Source organism: Salmo trutta, chromosome 26 (genome assembly GCF_901001165.1).
Source record: "Salmo trutta chromosome 26, fSalTru1.1, whole genome shotgun sequence".
Classification (NCBI taxonomy): Eukaryota; Metazoa; Chordata; class Actinopteri; order Salmoniformes; family Salmonidae; genus Salmo; species Salmo trutta.
Window position 1 is genome coordinate 5,491,272 of NC_042982.1, and position 20,579 is coordinate 5,511,850.

The 20,579-nt window shown below is 47.6% G+C and overlaps 1 protein-coding gene across 4 annotated transcripts in view; it reads right to left on the bottom strand.

Annotated features, from left to right (window-relative positions):
* Positions 1 to 621: 621 nt before the first annotated feature.
* Positions 622 to 20,579, bottom strand: part of kmt2a (lysine (K)-specific methyltransferase 2A) — a 50,837-nt gene continuing 30,879 nt past the window's right edge. For all 4 annotated transcript variants that reach the window (XM_029714488.1, XM_029714486.1, XM_029714487.1 and 1 more), the window contains exons 18-34: positions 17,908 to 18,113; positions 17,614 to 17,714; positions 17,384 to 17,521; positions 14,344 to 14,502; positions 13,915 to 14,032; positions 13,386 to 13,464; positions 13,136 to 13,296; positions 12,752 to 12,919; positions 8,053 to 12,643; positions 7,865 to 7,933; positions 7,604 to 7,782; positions 7,303 to 7,377; positions 6,956 to 7,130; positions 6,302 to 6,406; positions 5,988 to 6,071; positions 5,665 to 5,794; positions 622 to 5,336 (exon numbers count right to left, since the gene is read on the bottom strand). In XM_029714488.1, the coding sequence (XP_029570348.1) occupies positions 5,061 to 5,336; positions 5,665 to 5,794; positions 5,988 to 6,071; positions 6,302 to 6,406; positions 6,956 to 7,130; positions 7,303 to 7,377; positions 7,604 to 7,782; positions 7,865 to 7,933; positions 8,053 to 12,643; positions 12,752 to 12,919; positions 13,136 to 13,296; positions 13,386 to 13,464; positions 13,915 to 14,032; positions 14,344 to 14,502; positions 17,384 to 17,521; positions 17,614 to 17,714; positions 17,908 to 18,113 (6,814 nt within the window). In that variant the 3' untranslated portion in view covers positions 622 to 5,060. The remainder of the gene's footprint in view (positions 5,337 to 5,664; positions 5,795 to 5,987; positions 6,072 to 6,301; positions 6,407 to 6,955; positions 7,131 to 7,302; positions 7,378 to 7,603; positions 7,783 to 7,864; positions 7,934 to 8,052; positions 12,644 to 12,751; positions 12,920 to 13,135; positions 13,297 to 13,385; positions 13,465 to 13,914; positions 14,033 to 14,343; positions 14,503 to 17,383; positions 17,522 to 17,613; positions 17,715 to 17,907; positions 18,114 to 20,579) is intronic.

Consider the following 20,579-nt stretch of genomic DNA (forward strand, 5'->3'; position numbering starts at 1 on the left):
CTGACAAATTGAGGCTTTTCTGAAGGCAAAAGGGGGTGGTGAAACTCAATATTAGGAAGGTGTTCTTAATGTTTTGTAGTGCATTTCAAAGATAGTTGATTTCTATCTTCATATTCAGTCAATTTAGTAATTTGTAGGGTACTGTCTATATTTTGCCTGAATATTTTTCATCATGTGTAAAGTGCGCAATGTGCCAAATGAACGCGATTTAGTGCATCAGAGTAAGCATTAGAATAAGCCGCCTCAATATTTGTAGTCATTAGGTGATCTCTCTAGGAGCCGATCCGTCAGCAGTATCGTGAAATAATTACAATGTTACCGTTAAGACTTGAATGGAGAAATCCGATCAGAGAGCAGCGCTGCCTTTCTTTCGATCCTATCAGTATCTACATGCTCCAACCTACAGTTAGCGAACGCTCTTTCTGCGTGGCGTTTTGGAAAACGCATGTTACATCTTCGGGCCGTTGTAGGAACAATGCACTGTTAAAAACATTTGTAAGCCTACGTTGCATCGCTATGGGGAAACCTAGCCCAGCATGTTATCACTAACACATATCAATATGTGGACTATATTCTAGGTTGGCAGAGAACAAGTTACAGAAACGGAGACAGAGCCTTAAGAAAGAGTAAACGAGACATGTTTATTATTTAAACTATCACTTAAATAAAAAAAGTGCATAGAAAATAAACATGATTAGAAACTTTTCTTTTTACAGTTATGTACAATTGTGTTTCCTAATTATACATTCAACCTTAAGTAGTTTGTGGTTCACTATTGTGGTTCAACTTTCCTTCATTTCTGTGACAGATGAGAGAACACTGATGTACAACTAATAGGGAAAAATATTATTATCATCATCATCATCATCATCATCATCATCATCATCATCATGGAGTTCAGGAGGAAGTGTTAATAAGACAAAGGTATATTCAAGGCATAAGAAGAGCCGTTTAACCGTTTCCAAGTCCTACCGCCAACTCCCCTTGATGCCACGTCTCATCTCAGGCTGATAAGTTCTATACACAAGGAACAATTATAAAATTACAAATACAGTTAAGTATTTTTTTCCCAAACTTCTTTCAAGCAGGTTCCGGCAACTACCTTGACCTGTAAATTCATGGATGTTCCAATACACAAAATAAATAAATAAAAACGTATCATCACTTCCTATAAAACAATACATGATAAAGTACAACCAAAGCTTCCAAAGAGGGGTGGGTAAGGGAGACATGGAAGACTAAAATAACATTTTGGTGGGATTCGTTTTTTTTTCCTGGTCTCCACAAACTCAACTCAATTATACCACCATCAAGTAAGCAGTCTAAAATCCCTGTTAAGAATTTACAAAAGAATAAAAACATTCACTACAACAATCAAACACAAAATGGCTGACTTCAAGAAGTTCATAACCACATTATACGTCTTACTACATAAATACTGTTTCTTTTTGCAAAAAATAAAATAAATGAAATAAACTGCAATGCTCCTGCCAATGGAACATACACAGGCACAGAAAAACTGGTACTGGACATCAATATACAAAGATGATGTACGTTAGTTATTTTAAACTGATACTGTAACACAAAACCATTATAGAGTACATTGAACATTGCTATTAACCATTATAAACCTGCTGTTTGCTACTGTAACTAAGTTTGTCTGTTCATTCCGTATATTGTATAGATACTGAAGTACATATTACTATTTCTGTTTCGGTATATGTTTTTATGTATATATAGGATAATTACAAGTGAAGGAAAAGGGCCACTGGTGTGGCGTGGTATTATGAAGTCCAAGAAACAACGGAATCTATCTGCCATTTTAAACAAACACTTGACTAATGGGTTGTTGTTCACCAAGTACTGAAACATCACACTTTACTGCTATGGATCTGTAGAGGAGTCAGAGACGGAGCCTTTGGGATTAGTAAAAGGATTACCAAAGCTATCTTTGAAGTCTTCGTTTATTCAGTGTGACCTTTTGACGTTAAACTAGAATGCCGTCCCTCAACCTTTTTGAAATGAAACAAACTGTCCTGTAAGGTCATCTTCCCAGTCTTTTTGTGGGTTCTTTTTTAACTCAAAAACAAAAACGTGGTTGATACCATAAAATCACCACAATTCAGTTTTTGTATATACATTCATTAAAGACCTAGCAGCAGAATTCAGCATGACCCTGTGCCTCACCCTAAGGCTAGCCAGGATGGGAGGACAGCGAGAGCTGAACCAAAACTGTATCCCTGAATTAGCTGGCAAAACCCAGGCTGCAAGGAGGTTGAGGAGTGTTCACTGTTGGCCTCCAGAGTGGTCCCTGCACTCTGAACGTCCCTTACACACTTGGGAGAAGGTCGAGCAGAAGTGCACTTTCCTGGGGGCCACAATTCCTAAGGGAGCTTACAAACAGTATCTGTGCTTGTGGTTTTTAAAACATAGTAACCCATTGTGTTTACAATGAGTAGAAAGTCATTTCCCATGTTAAGTCAGTGCCTGTCACAAGTACAATGTGTTGGCAAAGTTATGGATTCACTTCACAGCCTGGGCAGGGTAAGGGTTGGAGAGATTCTGCGACGGCCTTACAAGATATAAAGTCAACAGATTACAAACCAAAAACATAACAAAAAGGGACAAAAAGTCACTGGCCTGAAGTGGCTCGCTATAGGACAACTGGAGACAGAGTTGCACAAAGCAGCAATTTGGTGAGCTTCGTTTAAGGAAATATATGCCTGTCATCAACCTATCCACTTTTTGTACCCAATGTCCCCATTCTCACCAAAACCGGGACTGCTTCAGTCAATCTACTACTGTTACATTTGCAAGTCACAGAGTTGTCTAAACAAAGCATGCTCAGTTACAACAAATACAAAGCAAGAGATCAAGCGAGTTGATGAACTCTAACAGAGGTTTGCATTGTGGTCAATGGTAACGGTTAGCCTCTAACCTTTCCTAACGTCATCAGCTTCTACTGAGCTTCTAAAAATGCTTTCCATGTGTAGCCTGTCTCATGTAAATGCCACAAAACAAAACGCTGGACTTCACGAGGGAGTCGAGTAGAAACACGATAAAACATTGACAGTATTAATATGATTCCATGGGGAATCCTGGAGCACTGATGTGGCTATAGGCGTTAAATTGTGTTGTCCTTACAGTTAGCGGATTTTGGAGCGCGTTTGATCCCAAAAGGGAGATGTTGAAATTTGTAGAGACATTTTTGGGAAAAGAGGTGAACGTGAACGAATTGCGCACGGTGAGACGCCCAGGTCTGAATGGCCTGGCTGGAGGCTCCGCGTGGTGTGTGGAATTAAGGCTGGGGAAAAAGGAGATATCAGACAGCTATTCCAAAAGATGAGCACTCTAACAGACTCCCTCAAGGGCATATAATAATGCCATGCTGCTAACATGCAGACAATGGAAATGTCCTTGATTGACAAATAGAGCTACTGGTGGACTGGGCTCAGCGGGGAGCGACAGCTTCAGTCTTTGGAATCCAAAAAGAAACATTCAGGCTACAAATAAAATTAACGGCAATGAAAAAACAGCTTTGAAAAAAAGGCAGCTCAATAAAAATGTAGAGACCAAGCATTAGTGTTTGTAAACCTCTATTTCCTACAAAAATGGCAATAAAATAAATACGATTTCTTAAAAATATAAATACTATTTATAACATTAAGTGCTATTCACTAGTGAGTGCTTTTTAGTCGTGTGTATAGAAAAATATATATTTATTATTTACATTCTCAAAGCAAGCATGATATTTTTCTGCCCATAACAAAAAAGGGACAGAAGAGACAAGACTTCAAATGACCCGATTCGAAGAGAGAAAAAAAAAAAATCCTTTGCAACAGTAATTCATGAAATGGGCCATAATTTCAAACTTCAAATGGGCTTAAGGGGAAATCAGATTTAGAGGGATGACGTTTGGTTCTCGTCGCTGTAATTCCAGACTCTGTTCGAACCAAATTTGTAATAAGACCTAACGAGTGCATACCTGCGATACAAATAGATGGCTCAGTCTATCATTTCTCCTATACAAAACCAACAATAACATTTACTACAGCAAAAAAAAACTAAATTAAAAAAAGTTAGTCCCTCAACTGTCAGTCCACCAGAATCTCAGCCTAGCTTGCTAGTCACGGCCACGACAACCTAATGACCGCCGCCCGACTACGTGTCTGACAACGACTCTGTACAAGTACAGTCGCGCTTAACAATAACATACGACTTGAAAATAAATAAATCTACAGGCTTCTTTCTTTCCTTCTGTCGTTTTGACCCCGGCTCCCTCTAGTGTTTCTCTTCCTAACACATCTTGCGACTTGTTGCTCTGGACAGGCATAAGAGCTATTTACAGTGTCTTTGAATACACAGAGAAGCAGCCCAAGCAAAGCTTTATGTTATTGCGGCTACTCCGAAGGCTGCACAGGATGCACATTCCGACAGGCAGATGTGTATAAACAGATGAGGCCAAGAGAAAAGCGTCCTCTGATCAGTTCTAATACGTCCTCGTTCTATTTCTAAAATGCAGAGAAAATTCCCTTCCACAAATTGCACTTTGGTGTGTAAAATGGAACTCTTACAAGGTGGCAATTCTTTTCTTTTCTTTTGTGTGCACATAATCAATGGATTCTATGCTCACACAGAATTGAGATATCATCTCTAGAAAAATAACGTGAGGTCATGTTAAAATTCAAAACAAAAAGGGCAATTTTTTTAAAATCTTTTTGAATCATTCAAAAGACAGAAAACGTTGAAAATTGCTAATCTTACACATTTACCATTTCCTTTGACTTCTCAGAGTCTGAAAAGTAAACAAAAACAACCAGAGGCACAATAATAATTTGTTCTCTTTCAAAAACATAGCTTGTATCGAACTTAACCCGGTCTGTAACGCGCCTGTTTCTGCACAAGCCGTACAGCAAAAAGGGAGGGTAGTACTGGAAGCATCACTTTGCACTCTAAGACCTGGCATTGCATGGATGGCGCCACGCTAGTCGAGGCGACTGCTTCGGCAGAGTGGGAGAAGGACCGCTAACGCCACTACCATTACACGGCAGAGTGGGTGGCTAGTTGAGGAACTTGCGGCACTTCTTGGTTCCGCAGTTGCATGGAAGCTTATTGCCCGGCTCCTCGATGGGGAATTTGTAGTCGTAGGTGAGCTCCTCGCCGCGGTAGATCTTGCGCGTGGCGAATATGACGATGTGCTTCTGCCCGTCCACGTTGATGACCCGCGAGTAGCAATTGGGCTCGCACGAGTGGTTGATGAAGCGGGCGGCGTTTCCGTGCACGGTGGCGTCCACCACTTCGTAGTCATCGATGCGGAACATGTAACAGCCAACGCCCTGTAGAGGGAGGGACAGGAGAAGAGAGTGAGACGCCATTGGCTGAGGATTGCACTATCAAATGACTAAAAGATCCTGACTGGTTAATGTTGTTGACACATGAAAACCACATTCAGCAGGGCCCAACTAGAACATTCAGATAGAAATACCTTTATTATGCAGAACGTCCCTCTCTGAAAAGCAGAATAAGAACTCACGCAAGTTCTTTTCATGACATTTCTATCTGCACCTTTCCACAACGTTTGCCTATCGAAAGTGACCCTGTTCAGACTCAAAGCGAATGAGCACAGAGGACTGTGTTCCATTGACGCCTGGCTTCTCTTCTCACCTTGCCGTCGTAGTACTTCTCCCGTTTGTCGGTGAGGACAGAGCGGATGACGTTTCCCGAGTACTCGATCACCATCTCCCCCACGTCGATGCTCCTCTTGCAGAACAGACCTCGGCCGTGTATGGCTGACCTGTGAGGGGAGGACACATAGGGGCTAAAGTGACAACTGGTTCAACAAAGGGTTTCCGCTTTTAAAACCCCACTCTCTGGAACAAGGACGTAGCTACAGCAAAGCTACGGTAGTAGTTCCTCTTGTTAAAAACCATTCCCCTGAATTTGGATTTGTATCGCGTAAAACGTCACGCAGCCAGTGTTTTCCTAACCTGAACACCCCCACCGCCTCCTTGGACGTTTTCTTCAGGTGTCGGAACCTCATGGGCATGGGGAGGTCCATGCTGGTGGCCCGGCTGAAAAACAACAGTAGGACAGTGTGTTACGAGTTCCGACGAAGGAAGGACGGTCTACTACCACCGTGAGGCTCCAACAGGTGGATACAGGGATGTGAACAGACAACAAAGACGACAGACTACAAGTCCATTGTAACGATGATACGGAGAATTAAGAAATAGTCCTCCTGATTTTCTGAAGTAAAAATAAACTAAATAGAGGAATTGTGTAACAGGGCGGCGTGACTCACCGAGCAGACTTGAGCTGCACCTCCTCGTCCTCCTCGTGGGGGTTGTACTCGGGAGGCTGGCGGTGCTTGGAGGCCAGGAAGTTGAACATGTCAAACACAGACCTCCTGCGGCGAAGGCAGATGGAGCAGACACAGGTCAGACGATGCAAGAAAATTCAACTCAATGACGCAGACTCTCTTAACCCTAGGAAGGACCTCTCCCAAATAGTGACTTGAGATTTGTTAACGAAGATGCACAGTTATCAGCTCCAAAACACCAGTTAAGAGAGCCAGTGTACAAACGGCTCACTACATTTTAATTGCTGAAGTAGAATGCATAGATCTGAATTTCTTCAACAATCAAAAGAAAATGAAGAGATCCGGGTGCAGCTAAATAAAATAAAAATTTAAAACTTTAGAAGTGCATCCTTCCTGAACTAATCAATAATTAGACATGATTCATCAGGTGAACACAAGGTCTCCGCCACATGGTCTTCACCTGTCCAGTCATGACTCAGTGATGACTTTAAGGAAAGGATGAGGGCAGGATGCACATGGAGGCTGGTCCAGGCAGGAGAAGGGACCTCGTTATAATAATACATAGAAGAAAATACTGTACATTTGTCGGGATACTAATCCAATCCTATGCCTTTAAGTGCTGGAAGAGGGCTGTACCTGTGGTGGAGCTCGGCGCGGGCCGAGCCATGGGGGTTGAGCGGGGGCTTGTCGGCCTCCTCGGGCTTGTGGAAGCGGAAGCGGTAGCTGCGACAGTGCCTGGAACCATACAGCTGCTCCAGCAGGAACACCACAGCATCATGGAGGACCCCCAGCATCCGCAGACCGTTCACTCCTGAGAGAGAGAAAAAAAAGAGAGATAAGATTGAGAGAAAGAATGATAGAGAACAAAGGAGTCGAGGGGTACAGAGGAGAAAAAAAAAAAAGTTTGTGATGAGTGACCATTTCATTCTTCAAAAGAAATGAACCGGCATAAAGGAAATATATTCTGATAAATGGTACTTTACCTTCAAAGGAGAGCTCTTTGAGTCTGGCGTTGGAGCGGGCCTCCTGGACTTTATCTGTCAGGGATTTCCAGGCCTCTGTGGGTCAGAGGGAGAAGACAAGACAGGTCAGCTTAGTATCTCATAACTGTTAGTGTTAAAGTAGACATTTAGTTTTCTTAATCTGTGCGAGGATTTGGAAATAAGAGATCTTGACTGTTACACATTCACTTCAATAACTTTAGAGCTATTTTCTACCATTGAGTGTCATAACCATGCTACATGGAAACACAGAGCAAGAGGATAAGGTCAGGACTTCGGATACCTTCGATACTCTCGCAGCGGATCTGGAAGCCATCGTCGCTGCATATCTCGAAGATGAGTCCCTTCTTGGGCTTGCTGTCCATAGAAGAGTCCCTGCGGCTACCCTCCTGGTCAGGGGTGGCCACCAGTAGAGAACCAGCTGCGGTCTCGCCTTTCTCCTCAGGGAACTCACTGGTTTTACTGGTTAGAGCAGGAGAAACATTACCCATTGACATATTAATAGTATAGAAATGGAAATGGGTGACAAGCTTGCATTACTTACCTTTTACAGGTGCCCCTGTCTCTGGGCTTGCCTGTGTCCATGGACTCGGGAGAGACTGGCTCTCTAGAGCTGCAGTGATAGAGGGAATTCAAATATGGATGTAGCAGGTGGCAACCATAGTATAATAACACACATTTAGTGAAATCAGTATAGTCCTAGTTGATTTATCTTTTATGTGAGAATCTTACCCAGGAGTGGAGGGTGCCCGGTCTCCCTGCGTCTCCCGAGGAGGCTCTGTCTGCCAACCCTTGTGTTTCTTCCCGCTGGCCTTGTCTGGACTCTGCCTCGTCCGCTTGGCTTTCTGCTTCCCTTTCCCAGAGCCCGTAAATGCCGTTGCTGCAGCGCTACACTTCAGCTCTTGTTTCTGCTCTGATGAGGACCTGGATATCGGCATGGCGCTTGAGCTTTGAGAGCGGGAACTCTGGGGGAACACTCCAACCAAATGTCCCTTGCCGGAGTCTTGTGAGACCGGGCTGGGGGCCAGAGCCACAGGTTGTCCACTAGCATTTGGCGGGTGTTGCTGCCGCTGGAAAGCTCCGCTTTCCGGGTCCACCTGCTGGCTGACGGACATGCTGATGGTCTGATGGGAGGGAATCACGCAGATGCTGCTGGCGATGGAGGTCTGGGCGGGGCTGCACAGCTGAGACATCAGAGGTGCTCCAGACTGGAGGAGCATCTGTTGCTCCGGAAGGCCCAAGTTGTGCGGGGTGGCTTTGAAGAGGAGGCTGCTGATGGGTCCCGTGATTTCAGCAGAGCTGAGCACCGGGGTGCTGAGAGAGACAGAGCCTGGCGCAATGAGGCCTCCGGGCCCGCTGGGCTGAGCCATGGACACCATGTTCAGCACTGCTGACTGGTTGGGGTTGAGCCCCGAGACAGTGCAGGGCAGCAGGTGGGTGGAGGAGTCGTGGCCCAGGATGCCAGGCTGCCCACTGGGAAGAGGCCTCCTCCGCTGGATGGGCTCAAAGTACATGACTCCCGATTTGGGTCTCTTGATAATGTTGGGGACATTGCGGTGAGAAGTGGTGGCGGCCGTGGTCAGGGTGCCCAGCTCGACCAGTCCGGACTGGGACATCTGTGGCGAGGACAGGTTGATCAGAGTCATGTTGGGTCTCACCTCAGACGGGGCCAGGGTGGGCTGGCTCCTGGAGCGGGCTAGTTTCTTGGTCTTCCGCGGCTGGAGACGGGAAATGGGTCGCTTCTTGCCGTGTCCAGACGCGAGCACGGCCGAGGATGTGGAGATGGAGGTGGCGCTGGACACGATGGTCACGTTGGGCGCCAGGTCGTGCCTCCGTCCTGCCTCGGTCACCAGGATGTGACCAGAGGTGGTGCTGGGAATGCCAGGCTGGAAGCCCGTCTGGGTAGTGCCGGTGAAAGTATGGATCTGAGGGTGATGGGACATGGTGCCCAACACTTTACCCCCAGCAGGAAAGATGGGCTGGGAGGTGGTTATCCCGGTGGTGAGCCCTGTGGTTAGAGTCATGGTATCCATCACTCCTGTTGCGCTGACCGATGGGGTGATCTGGATCTTCTGAGTGACACCATTGGGGAGAGTCTGTAGGACATAAAGGGGTTGCAGATGCTGGTTGACCACTATGAGTTTTTCCTGGCCTGGTTTTAAATGAGAGGTGGCCTGGACAGACATGCTGGCCACCTGGGAGGGCCCGGGGCTGACTGAAGAGGCAGCAGGGATGTACTTCTGTCCCTGGAGAGGCAGGGTGGGGGTGCTGGGTAGAACGGGGGTCCCAGAGCTCCTGGTCAGATCCTGGTTATCTGCTTCGACCACCTGGCCCAGGGAGGGACTGGTGATATGCTCAAACTGCTCCGGGGTCATGTGGCCTTTTCTTACCTGAGATTCTCGGCTACCTCCACTTCCTTCCTGCTGGCTCTCAGGGGACACACCGGCCCCTCCTCTCTGCTGCTTGTCCTCGCCTCCTTTCTCTGCGATGGTATCGTCAGAGGCTGCCAGGGACAGTATGGTGCGTTCGGAGCCCTCTGAGATGAGGCCGCCATGGTTCTGGTTGTTGACCGTGGGGCTGCGAGTGGTCAGAACAGAGAGGTCAGAGGGCAGCTCCAGAGGCAGACCATATGGCTCTTCGACCGAGATGGACGTGCTCACCCCACTCTCCACGGGCTCAGCACTGGCCAGCGGCTGAGGGAAGTCCTCGAAGAGGATGTCTTTGCGGCGGTTGACGCCCACCCCATAGCCCTCGTCCAGGGAGAGGAGCTCGGAGGAGGAGGCCTCAGGCTGCTGCCCGAGGGCCTGCATGGAGGGCGTGTTGAGGACAAACTCCATGATGTCCGACGGCAGGATGTTGCCGCAGTCGTCACTGTTGTTGTTGTCCGAGTCTGACTTGAGCAGGTCAGTGCTAAGTGAGAGCTGGGCCTCCAGGGGGTCCTGTCTTTGGGACGACTTCACCCCACCCAGAGGGAGAGAGCTGTCCTTCTGGCTCTTCCTGCCTTCTCGGCTGTTGTTGCTACTGCTACCACTGCTCCCACCCCCTCCGCTGCTGTTGTCCGCCTCCTTCCCAGAGTCGCGCTCCAGTTTCTCCATGTGCCTCTCTCTGCCCTTCCTTTTTCCTGTGCTCTTGTGGGAAGAGGACGCTGCGGTGGCCGTGGTGGTGGTGTTGGTGGTCGCGCTGGCATCACTCTCTGAGCTGTCGTCAATGCCGTCCAGCTGGCCAATCTGCTGGTGGCTCAGGAGGCTCCGGGTGGGAACTCCATCCACAGCAGCGACAACCCTCTCCTCCTTCTCATCCTTCAGGAAGCGTTGCAGCTGAGAGCCCCTACCCAGGCACTGGTCAATCCCCTCGATTGAGGGCATCACAGGGCCGGGGTTGATGATGGTGCGGGTGAAGTTGTAATAGTACGGATCCTTGTTGGAACACTGGTTGAATCCCCCTTCCTCTTCTTCTCCGCTGTCCCCTGAGGAGGAGTTACTCCTATCGTCCGCCCCGTCCACTTGGCCTTCGGCCGAGCGCCTACTGCCCCCGGCCTTCCTCTTCCCAGGCCCGTCCCCGCTGCTGCTGTAGAAAGGGATATCCTCCTCTCCATAGGAGCGCACCCCGTAGAAAGGAGTCAGGCCGAAGAACATGTTGGAGCGGGCCCTGGCGCTGCGCCTTGGGTAACGTCGCTTGGCCGAGCCCGAGCAGTCACTGTCGTCCTCGTGGCGTTTGTCCCCGTCGCCGCCTTCCTCCTCCAGCAAGGCGTGGTCATCCCTGTCGCTGGTCCCCTCATCCTCGGTGCAGTGAGCCACGAGGCGCTTCTCCTCGCGGTCCTCCGGGTGCAGTGTCGGGCTGTTTGACTCTGAGCTCTTCGAGCAGGCCGACGGAGAGAAGAGTGTGGAGCAGGAAGACCTGCGGTGGGGGGGTCCCTCCAGGCCCACTGGACAGATGGAAGTGGTGGTGCAGGAGTCAGAGGAAGTGCTCACGGTGTTAGTCCCATTCGGGTCGGTCTTCAGCGGCGTCAGGGACGCCTTGACTATAGCCCGCTTTTTGTCTCTAGCGGCCGCGACTTCGTTGGCTGTTACTCTTGCTTGAACCTGTGAAGCCCTCATGCTTCTCTCCGAGGCTAACCCGGGCTGCTTGATGGCCTCTAGGCTGGAGCTGTTCTTCTCAGGACTGGAGAATCTCTCCCTGCTCTTTGAAGATCGTCCTCTTCCCTGATTCTCCAGCTTTTCCACCTCCTGCTTGCCAATGGCTTTGGTGTTGTTGCTGACGGTTGCAGCCTTGCTGTTGCAGTTCTGAGAGGTCGGGGTTGGAGCGTTAGTGGTTCCACCAGTCTCTTTAGCATTGTTGTTGTTGTTGAGCGTGGGGTTCTTGTTGCTGTTCTGAGGGGTCTTCTCCCTCTCTTTAGATGCCTCTCGGCTGTCGATTGTTCGGACTTTGGAGTGCTTATCTTTGGTGGTGGCGGCCGAGTGGCTGGAGGGAACAGCCGGGGCGGCTTGGGAGCTCCGTTTGATGACGTCATCCTCAGCCCCCGAAGACCACAGGGGCTTCATGGCGGCGGCAGGTGCTGGCCCCGACAGATAGTCCTGGGACTTCCTCCCAACGCTTTTGTGGAACAGGGGCTGAGGATACCCCAATTTCCCAGAATCTTTAGAGGCTTGCACCAAGGTCACACTTCCCTCCTTGGCCGGGTTGCAGCTACTACTACTACCACCACCACCTCTGTCCTTTGACAGGGTCGTGGTGACACAGTGGCGGGAGAGGAGCGTGACGCCAGCCGACAGGTCTGGGACCTTCCCGCCCTGCTTCCCCTTCTCCACCTGGGATTTGCTGTTGCTGGCCCTTTGGTGCCCTGTCAGGAGACCTGTACCTGGTGGTGGGGAGGCCTGGCTCGCTCCTGCCATCCCTGGGGCCATTGGGGAAAGTTTGGGGTTCTCTCCCACAGCCTGCTTGCCAGGCGCACTTTCTTTCCCACCGTCTGTCTTCATCTCAGAGATGCTGTGGTGGTGTCTGTGTTGACCTCCAGGGCTGAGTGAGCTAGTCTCGCGGCTCTGCGTTCGGACTCCGCTGGCGGGCGGCTTCCCCGTATCCCTTAGACCCAGGTCTCTGGAGGCAGAGGAAGAGGAGAGCACAGGGGGTGGGGTGGAAGAAGAGAGCAGGGCCAATTGGTTTATGGCGGCAGCCACCCCGGCCTGTGGAGGGGAGACTACCTTCTGTCTGGGCTGGGGGGAGAGGGAAGAGGTGCTGTGGCGCCGGGAGCCGATGCTCCTTAGGCCGGAACTCAGAAGGGGGTCCCCCACCGTCACAATCTCATGGGCCGACTGAGAGGATCCGCCTGCAAAACATGGACATAAATACATTTTACCATACTGCATGTCTCCACGTGTGAATGGGAGTTTACAATGACAGTTTGAGGTAAATGGGGTAAAGAGTTTGAAGATACCTGGGGATGGAAGTGGTCTGGAGCCAGGGGAGCGCTGGCACGGGGGGTAGCTTGGGTGCCTGTTCCGTGTGTAAACTTTAGGAGGATTGGGGCTGGAGGGCAGCAGGGACAGGCGGTTGGAGGGCTTCAGAGAGTCAAAAGGGTCGGGCACCGGAGACAGGACTTTATCTGTCAATGAAAAGTTTAATGCAATCAATTCTTCAGAATGCTGCATTTTGGAGAAAGAGCTTGCAAGTAAGCACTTCACTGTACTGTTTACGCCTGCTGTACCCTGTGCACGTGATATAATAAACGTATTGAATGCGTTTACACGCCAGCTACGAACTAGACCAAATGCAGTGCCGCAATTAATAATGTAGTGATGCAGCATTCTGGCTCACACACCTAAGATGGGCGTAAAAGGGCTGTGGGAGATGGTGCGGTTCTCCTCTGGAAGAGCACTCTTCAGGTCAGGCTCCACCACAGTAGGACGACACACCAGGATCCTGCAGGTGTAGACACAACGCTTCCGGGCGTCTAGAGTGCTCCAGTATACCCTGGAACACCTGTGGTGACAGAAACCAGCAAATTGATGAGTCTTCTGTTGCACTGACTACTTCACATAAAAGACAGGCGCAGCACTGTGTGTACTTACTGGTAGCCGACGGGGAAGAGTTTGCGCTCGCAATCCGAGAGCTCGGTCAGTATTCCAAGGCAATCGATGGTCATGGAGCCTGCGATGGAAGAAAAATAAATAAATAAATAAATAATAATAAACCCCCAATCCAAGGTCATTCAGAAACATGTTTGTTGGGCCAGCTAGTGTCTCAAAACTCCGAACGCCCCTGGCCGTTTCACTACTTTGAGAAAGCCCTGAAATAGCACAGCTTATTCACCTAATTCATTTGAAAATCAGGTGTGCTGCATAGCTCTGGAATAGATCAAATATGATCAGATAACGGCTGGGGGTCCCAGGGAGAGGTTACAGACAGAGTAAGCAGAGCCATATGTAGGGTGCATCCCAAATGGCGCCCTATTCTCTATATAGTACACTACTTTTGACCAGAGCCCTATGGGTCCTGGTCAAAGGTAATGCCATAAATAGGAAATAGGGTGCTGTTTGGGACTAGTCCATAGAGATCTCTATATATGGCTGTGAGGGGGGGAATAACAAACATACACACCTATCATCATGTGGATGTTCTCCGGCTGAAGGCCGGTCAGGAACTTCCTCCGCAAGCTGATCCCCTCCAGGTCCACCAGGATCCTCCGCGTGACCTCGAAGCCAGACTCGGACACCACCTGGGCAAGGAAGTCATGCATTTCAAACAAAGTACCTACAAGTGCGCCCTTCTCCTCACCTTGACCTCAGTTTGACCCATGCTGCAGTATGATTTCGATAGATACGGACTAATTGCATGCATGTTGTTTTTACCTTTTACCAGTAAGCCAGAGCTTTAAAAAAAAATAATAATAAAAAAAAAGACATTGAATCAACATTTTTATCTGTAAAGTTAAGGTATCTTCTAGATGTTTGTTTGTGTGTGATGCTGCAGGTGGGTAAGGGAGGTGGCCTGGAGAAGATAAGGAAGGAGTTCTGCTTTGCGTCTCACCTCTCCTTTGATGAGGTCACGGTGGCGCTGGCAGTAGACCTTCTTGTCCTCCAGGAAGACACAGTGGCGCTGCCGGGCGCACATGAAGTGGTAGTTTCTGGTGCAGGAGGTCAAGCAGCAGCCCACTGTTGCGCCGGGACGTTGGCAGTTCTCGCAGCGCTGCCGAGAGGAAAACAAACGTCACAGGACACTGCCATTAGACATAGATAATCAACACCGACTCAAGGTCATTTGAGTAATAATAAATATATAAAACTTTTTTTTTTGAAAGACTTTCGTATATTTAGTATCAAGAGCATGCATAATAGAAGACACAATGTAAATGATGCACAAAATCAAGTAACGGCAACATGCGTTTTCAAGTGAAACATACACTACGTGACCAAAAGTATGTGGACACCTGTTGTCAAACCTTTCATTCCAAAATCATGGGCATTAATATGGATTTGGTCCCCCCTTCGCTGCTATACCAGCCTCCACTCTTCTGGGAAGGTTTTCCACTAAATGTTGGAACATTGCTGCGGGGACTTGCTTCCATTTAGCCACAAGAGCAATAGTGAGGTTGGGCACTGATGTTGGGCGATTAGGCCTGTTCCAATTCATCCCAAAAGGTGCTTGATGGGGTTGAGTTTAGGGCTCTGTGCAAGCCAGTCATGTTCTCCCAGACCGATCTCAACAAACCATTTCTGTATGGACCTCGCTTTGTGCACAGGGGCATTGTCATGCTGAAACAGGAAAAGGGCCTTCCCAAAAGCTGGACGCACAGAATCGTCTACAATATCATTGTATGCTGTAGCGTTAAGATCTCCCTTCACCGGACCTAAGGGGCCTAACCATGAACCATTCCTCCACCAAACTTTACAGTTGACACTATGCATTGGGAAGGTAGCGTTCTCCTGGCATCCGTCAAACCCAGATTTGTCCGTCGGACTGTCAGATGGTGAAGCACGATTCATCACTCCAGAGAACGCATTTCCACTGCTCCAACTGACAAACTGATGAAAGGTGGCATCCTATGACGGTGCCACGTTGAAAGTCACTGAGCTCTTCAGTAAGGCCATTCTAGAGCCAATGTTTGTCTATGGAGATTGCATGGCTTTGCGTTCGATTTTACACACCTGTCAGCAACGTGTGGCTGAAACAGCCAAATACACTACATTTTAAGGGGTGTCCACATACTAAATTAATATACACTATCTATACAAAAGAAAGAATATCCACTTACTAAGAATAAACAGTACTTTCGCAAAGTATTCAGACCCCTTGACTTTTTCCCAAACAAATTTACAATAAAGCGTTATTTTAAAATTTATTTTAAAATGTTTTCCCCTCAATCTACACACAATACCCCATTATGACAAAGCAAAAATAGGTTTAGAATGAAAAAAAACGGAAATATCACATTTACAGAAGTATTAAGACCCTTACTCAGTACTTTGTTGAAGCACCTTCGGTAGCAATTCCAGCTTCGAGTCTTCTTGAGTATGACGCTACAAGCTTGGCACACCTGTATTTGGGGAGTTACTCCTATTCTTTACTGCAGATCATTTCAAGCTCTGTCAGGTTGGATGGGGAGCATTGAAGCACAGCTATTTTCAGGTCTTACCAGAGACGTTTGATCGGGTTCAAGTCCGGGCACCGGCTGGGCCACTCATGGACATTCAGAGACATGTCCCGAAGCTACTCCTGCGTTGTCTTGGCTATGTGCTTAGGGTCATTGTCCTGTTGGAAGGTGAACCTTCGCCCCAGTCTGAGGTCCTGAGCAGAACAAATTCTTATTTACAAAGACTGCCTACTCCATCCAAACCCGGACGACACTGGGCCAATTGTGCGCCGCCCTATGGGACTCCCAATCACGGCCGGATGTGATACAGCCTGGATTCGAACCAGGTACTATAGTGACGCCTCTTGCACCGAGTTGCAGTTTTTTAGACCGCTGCGCTACTCGGGAGCCCAAAATCCTTCATCAAGGATCTCTACATTGCTCCGTTCGTCTTCGCTGTGATCCTGACTAGTCTCCCAGTCCCTGCTGCTGAAAAACATCCCCACAGCATGATGCTGCCACCACCACCATGCTTTACCCTTAGGGATGGTGCCAGGTTTCCTCCAGACGTGACGCTTGGCATTCATGCCAAAGAGCTCAATCTTGGTTTCATCAGACCAGAGAATCTTGTTTCTCATGGTCTGAGATTCCTTTAGGTGCCTTTTGGCAAACTCCAAGCGGGCTGTGCCTTTTACTAAGGAGTGGCTTCCGTCTGGCCACTCTACCATAAAGGCCTGATTGGTGGAGTGCTACAGAGATGGTAGTCCTTCTGGAAGGTTCTCCCATCGCCACAGAGGAACTCTGGAGCTCTGTCAGAGTGACCATAGGGTTCTTGGTCACCTCCCTGACCAAATCCCTTCTCCCCCGATTTTGGCCAGGTGGCCTGCTCTGGGAAGAGTCTTGGTGGTTCCAAACTTAATCCATTTAAGAATGGAGGCCACTGTGTTCTTGGGGACCTTCAATACTGCATAAATGTTTTGGTACCCTTCCCCAGATCTGTGCCTCGACACAATCCTGTCTCTGAGCTCTATGGACAATTCCTTCGACCTCATGGCTTGGTTTTTGGTCTAACATGCACTGTTACATGTGGGAACTTGTATAGACAGGTGTGTGCCTTTCCAAATCATGTCCAACCAATTGAGTTTACCACAGGTGGACTCCAATCAAGTTGTAGAAACATCTCAAGGATGATCAATGAAAACAGGATGCACCTGAGCTCAATTGAGTCTCATAGCAAAGGGTCTGAATACTTATCTAAATAAGTACATTTTTATTTATTTTATAATAAATGTAGCAAAAATTTCTAATAACCTGTTTTTGCTTTGTCATTATGGGGTATTGTGTGTAGATTGCGGAGGACTTTTTGTTGTTTTAAAATCAACTTTATACTAAGGCTGTAAAGTAAAAAAAAATTATGGAAAAAGTCAAGGGGTCTGAATATTTTCCGAAAGCACTGTACATCTCGTACAAATGGGTATTTTGGTTTATTAGTCTTACCAACTGCTTCCCTCGGATCACGGCCATGTGGACGTTTTTCAGAGAGCCATCATCATCCTCGAACACCTCGGCTGACCACAGGGCACAGTTCACGTGGGTCCACTCGTTCTGCCCGATGTACAGCAGCCTGCCGCCCTCCTGAAACCAGACAAGCACAAAGAACACGATCAAGAGCTGTACCACGACTAATCGCAACTGCTAAGGTGGCGTTTAGCACAACTTTGACTTACGTTGGTGTTATCATCTCCGTACTTGAGACACAGCACACATTGGCGGTTGTCGCTGACGCCAGGGGGTGGGAGCAGCTCAGGACTGTCTTCACAGCTCAGGTCTGAGAGAGACAAGAAAGCAAGCCACAAACACATCATTTCCTGCAACTGAAACAGTATCAAAAAGTGTATACATTAAATACTTAGTGTAGGTGTGTAAGCCAAATGGCACCATATTCCCTATATAGTATATAGGGAACGGTGCACTACTTTTGTCCCTAGGTGTTGCCCTATAGTGGTGTTGAGCAGACTCACCGTGGAGCATAGGGGGTGTTTGAGGAAGTAGAGTCCGGGGCGGCGGGGGGGAGTCGGGCTCTCCGGGGGTCTTGGGGCAAGGGGCCGGGATGATCTTCTTCCTGAGGAGGGGCTGCCCGGCGCGGGCGATCTCCTCGCGCTCCTGCCACTGGGCGTAGTTGTGGTCCAGGGAGGGGGGCAGCACAGCGTTGGGGAGGAGGCCACTGCTGCAAGAAAAACAGACAGGTATAGACTCAGACCCTGTTTGAATCCTTTATACACGCATCCTTCCGGCCTTCCACTCTTGAAGGGTTAACATTGAATTGGTGAAAGCAAGTTTTTCACTGCATTGATTTCACCAATTATGTCAATTTAGATCAGTGAATACAGTACTTCAAGAAAGTACAGCAAGAACATATGAACAAGGTCTAACACATATTGAAATAATTCTCAAACACAACTGTTATACCCCAAAGCAGTGCATTTGGTAAATTTTCAAGAGCGCAGACAATCCAAAATGTAAATGATAATCTAACCGTTTATAATCTTCTGAACGACTCACTAAATTGGGGTTACAACTTTAATTAGCCAAAACACAAAAAAGGCCAGGTAGTAGATAATGGACCCTATCAGATATTTATGTAGTTGGTTCTGTTTAGTAACTAATATACAGTGCATTCAGAAAGTATTCAGTTACAGCCTTATTCGAAAACTGATTCAAATAGTTTTTTCCCCCCCTTCAAATCAACACAACAACGCATAACATTTTTTTTTTTAAATTACAGAAATATTCAGACCCTTCACTCAGTACTTTGTTGAAGCACCTCACACTGCCTTTTCCCACCTGGACAAAAGGAACACCAACGTGAGAATGCTATTCATTGACTACAGCTCAGGGTTCAACACCGTAGTACCTTCAAAGCTCATTACTAAGCTAAGGAGCCTGGGACTAAACACCTCCTGCAACTGGATCCTGGAATTCCTGACGGGCCGCCCCCATGTGGTAAGGGTAGGCAACAACATCTGCCATGCTAATACTCAACATGGGGGCCCCTCTGGGGTGCGTGCTCAGTCCTCCTGTACTCTGTTAACCCATGACAGCATGGCCAGGCATGACTCCAACACCATCATTAAGTTTGCAGACGACAAACCAGTGGTAGGCCTGATCCCCGAGAACCATGAAACAGCCTATAGGGAGAAGGTCAGAGACCTGGCCGTGTGGTGCCAGGATAGCAACATCTACCTCCAAGTGATCAAGACAAAGGAGATGATTGTGGACCACAGGAGAAGGAGGACCGGGCATGCCCCAATTCTCATCGACGGGGCTGTAGTGGAGCTGGTTGAGAGCTTCAAGTTCTTTGGTGTCCACATCAACAACAAACTATCATGGTCCAAACACACCAAGACAGTTGTGAAGAGGGCACGACAAAGCCTATTCCGCCTCAGGAAACTGAAAAGATTTGGCATGGGTCCTCAGAGCCTCAAAAAGTTCTACAGCTGCACCATCGAGAGCATCCTGGCTGGTTGCATCACCACCGGATATGGCAATTGCTCGGACTCTGACCGCAAAGCACTACAGAGGGTAGTACGTAGGCCCAGTACATCACTGCTTCCTGCCATCCAGGACCTCTATACCAGGCTGTGTCAGAGGAAAGCCCTAAAAAATGGTCAAAGACTCCAGCCACCTTAGTCAAAGACTGTTCTCTCTGCTACAGCACGGCAAGCTGTACTAGAGCGCCAAGTCTTAACAACTTCTACCTGCAAGCCATAAGACTCCTGAACAGCTAATCAAATGGCTACCCAGACTATTTTCATTGTCCCCCCCACCCCCTCTTTTACCACTGCTGCTACTCTCTGGTTCTCTACCTACATATTACCTCAACTAACCTGAGCCCCCACACATTGACTCTGTACCGGTACCCCCTGTATATAGCCTCACTACTGTTATTTTACTCAACACTTATTTTTCTTAAAACTGCATTGATGGTTAAGGGCTTGTAAGTAAGCATTTCATTCTAAGGTCTACACCTGTTGTATTCAGCACATGTGAAATACAATTTGATTAGATTTGATCCCTCGCCTAATTAGAGTAAACTAATGGACAACAACTAAGGCTTCTACTTCCAGCTTATACATATTATATACATTTTACAGATGCAGTACAGTTTACAATAGTTATCTTGTGTTTGTTTTTAGTCCCATCATTTTTTTCAACTGCGCTGTTTCACAAAAGTTCTGAACCTTTCCATTCTCATAGATTCTACATTTTGTAAATTAAAGAAACATTTTTGACAAGAGTATTATTCATCGATTGACTTTTTAAAAATCACCCAGCAGTGCTATTTGCAGTTAGTTCCAGGTTAACGTTGCAATTCTTCAGCCATTCCTGAACCTGCGACCAAAAACAAGCTACAAATGGACAGTACCAAAACTAACAATCTAATGATTCTGTCTCTTCACAGCTCAATCTGCAGAGCTGGGAAGGTTATATCCCATATCATTACTGAAAGAATTTTGTATAATAATTGAAAAATTAAGTTTTGAATCCAGCATTGTTTTGTGTATCAGTTCATAAACCATGTGCCATGGAATCAGTACATCGAAAATCTCTTCAACCATTTTGCAACCTGTATGGAGCAGCTGTCAATTTTTGGGTCCTTAAATGAAACTAGTATTACTTCATCACCATTTTC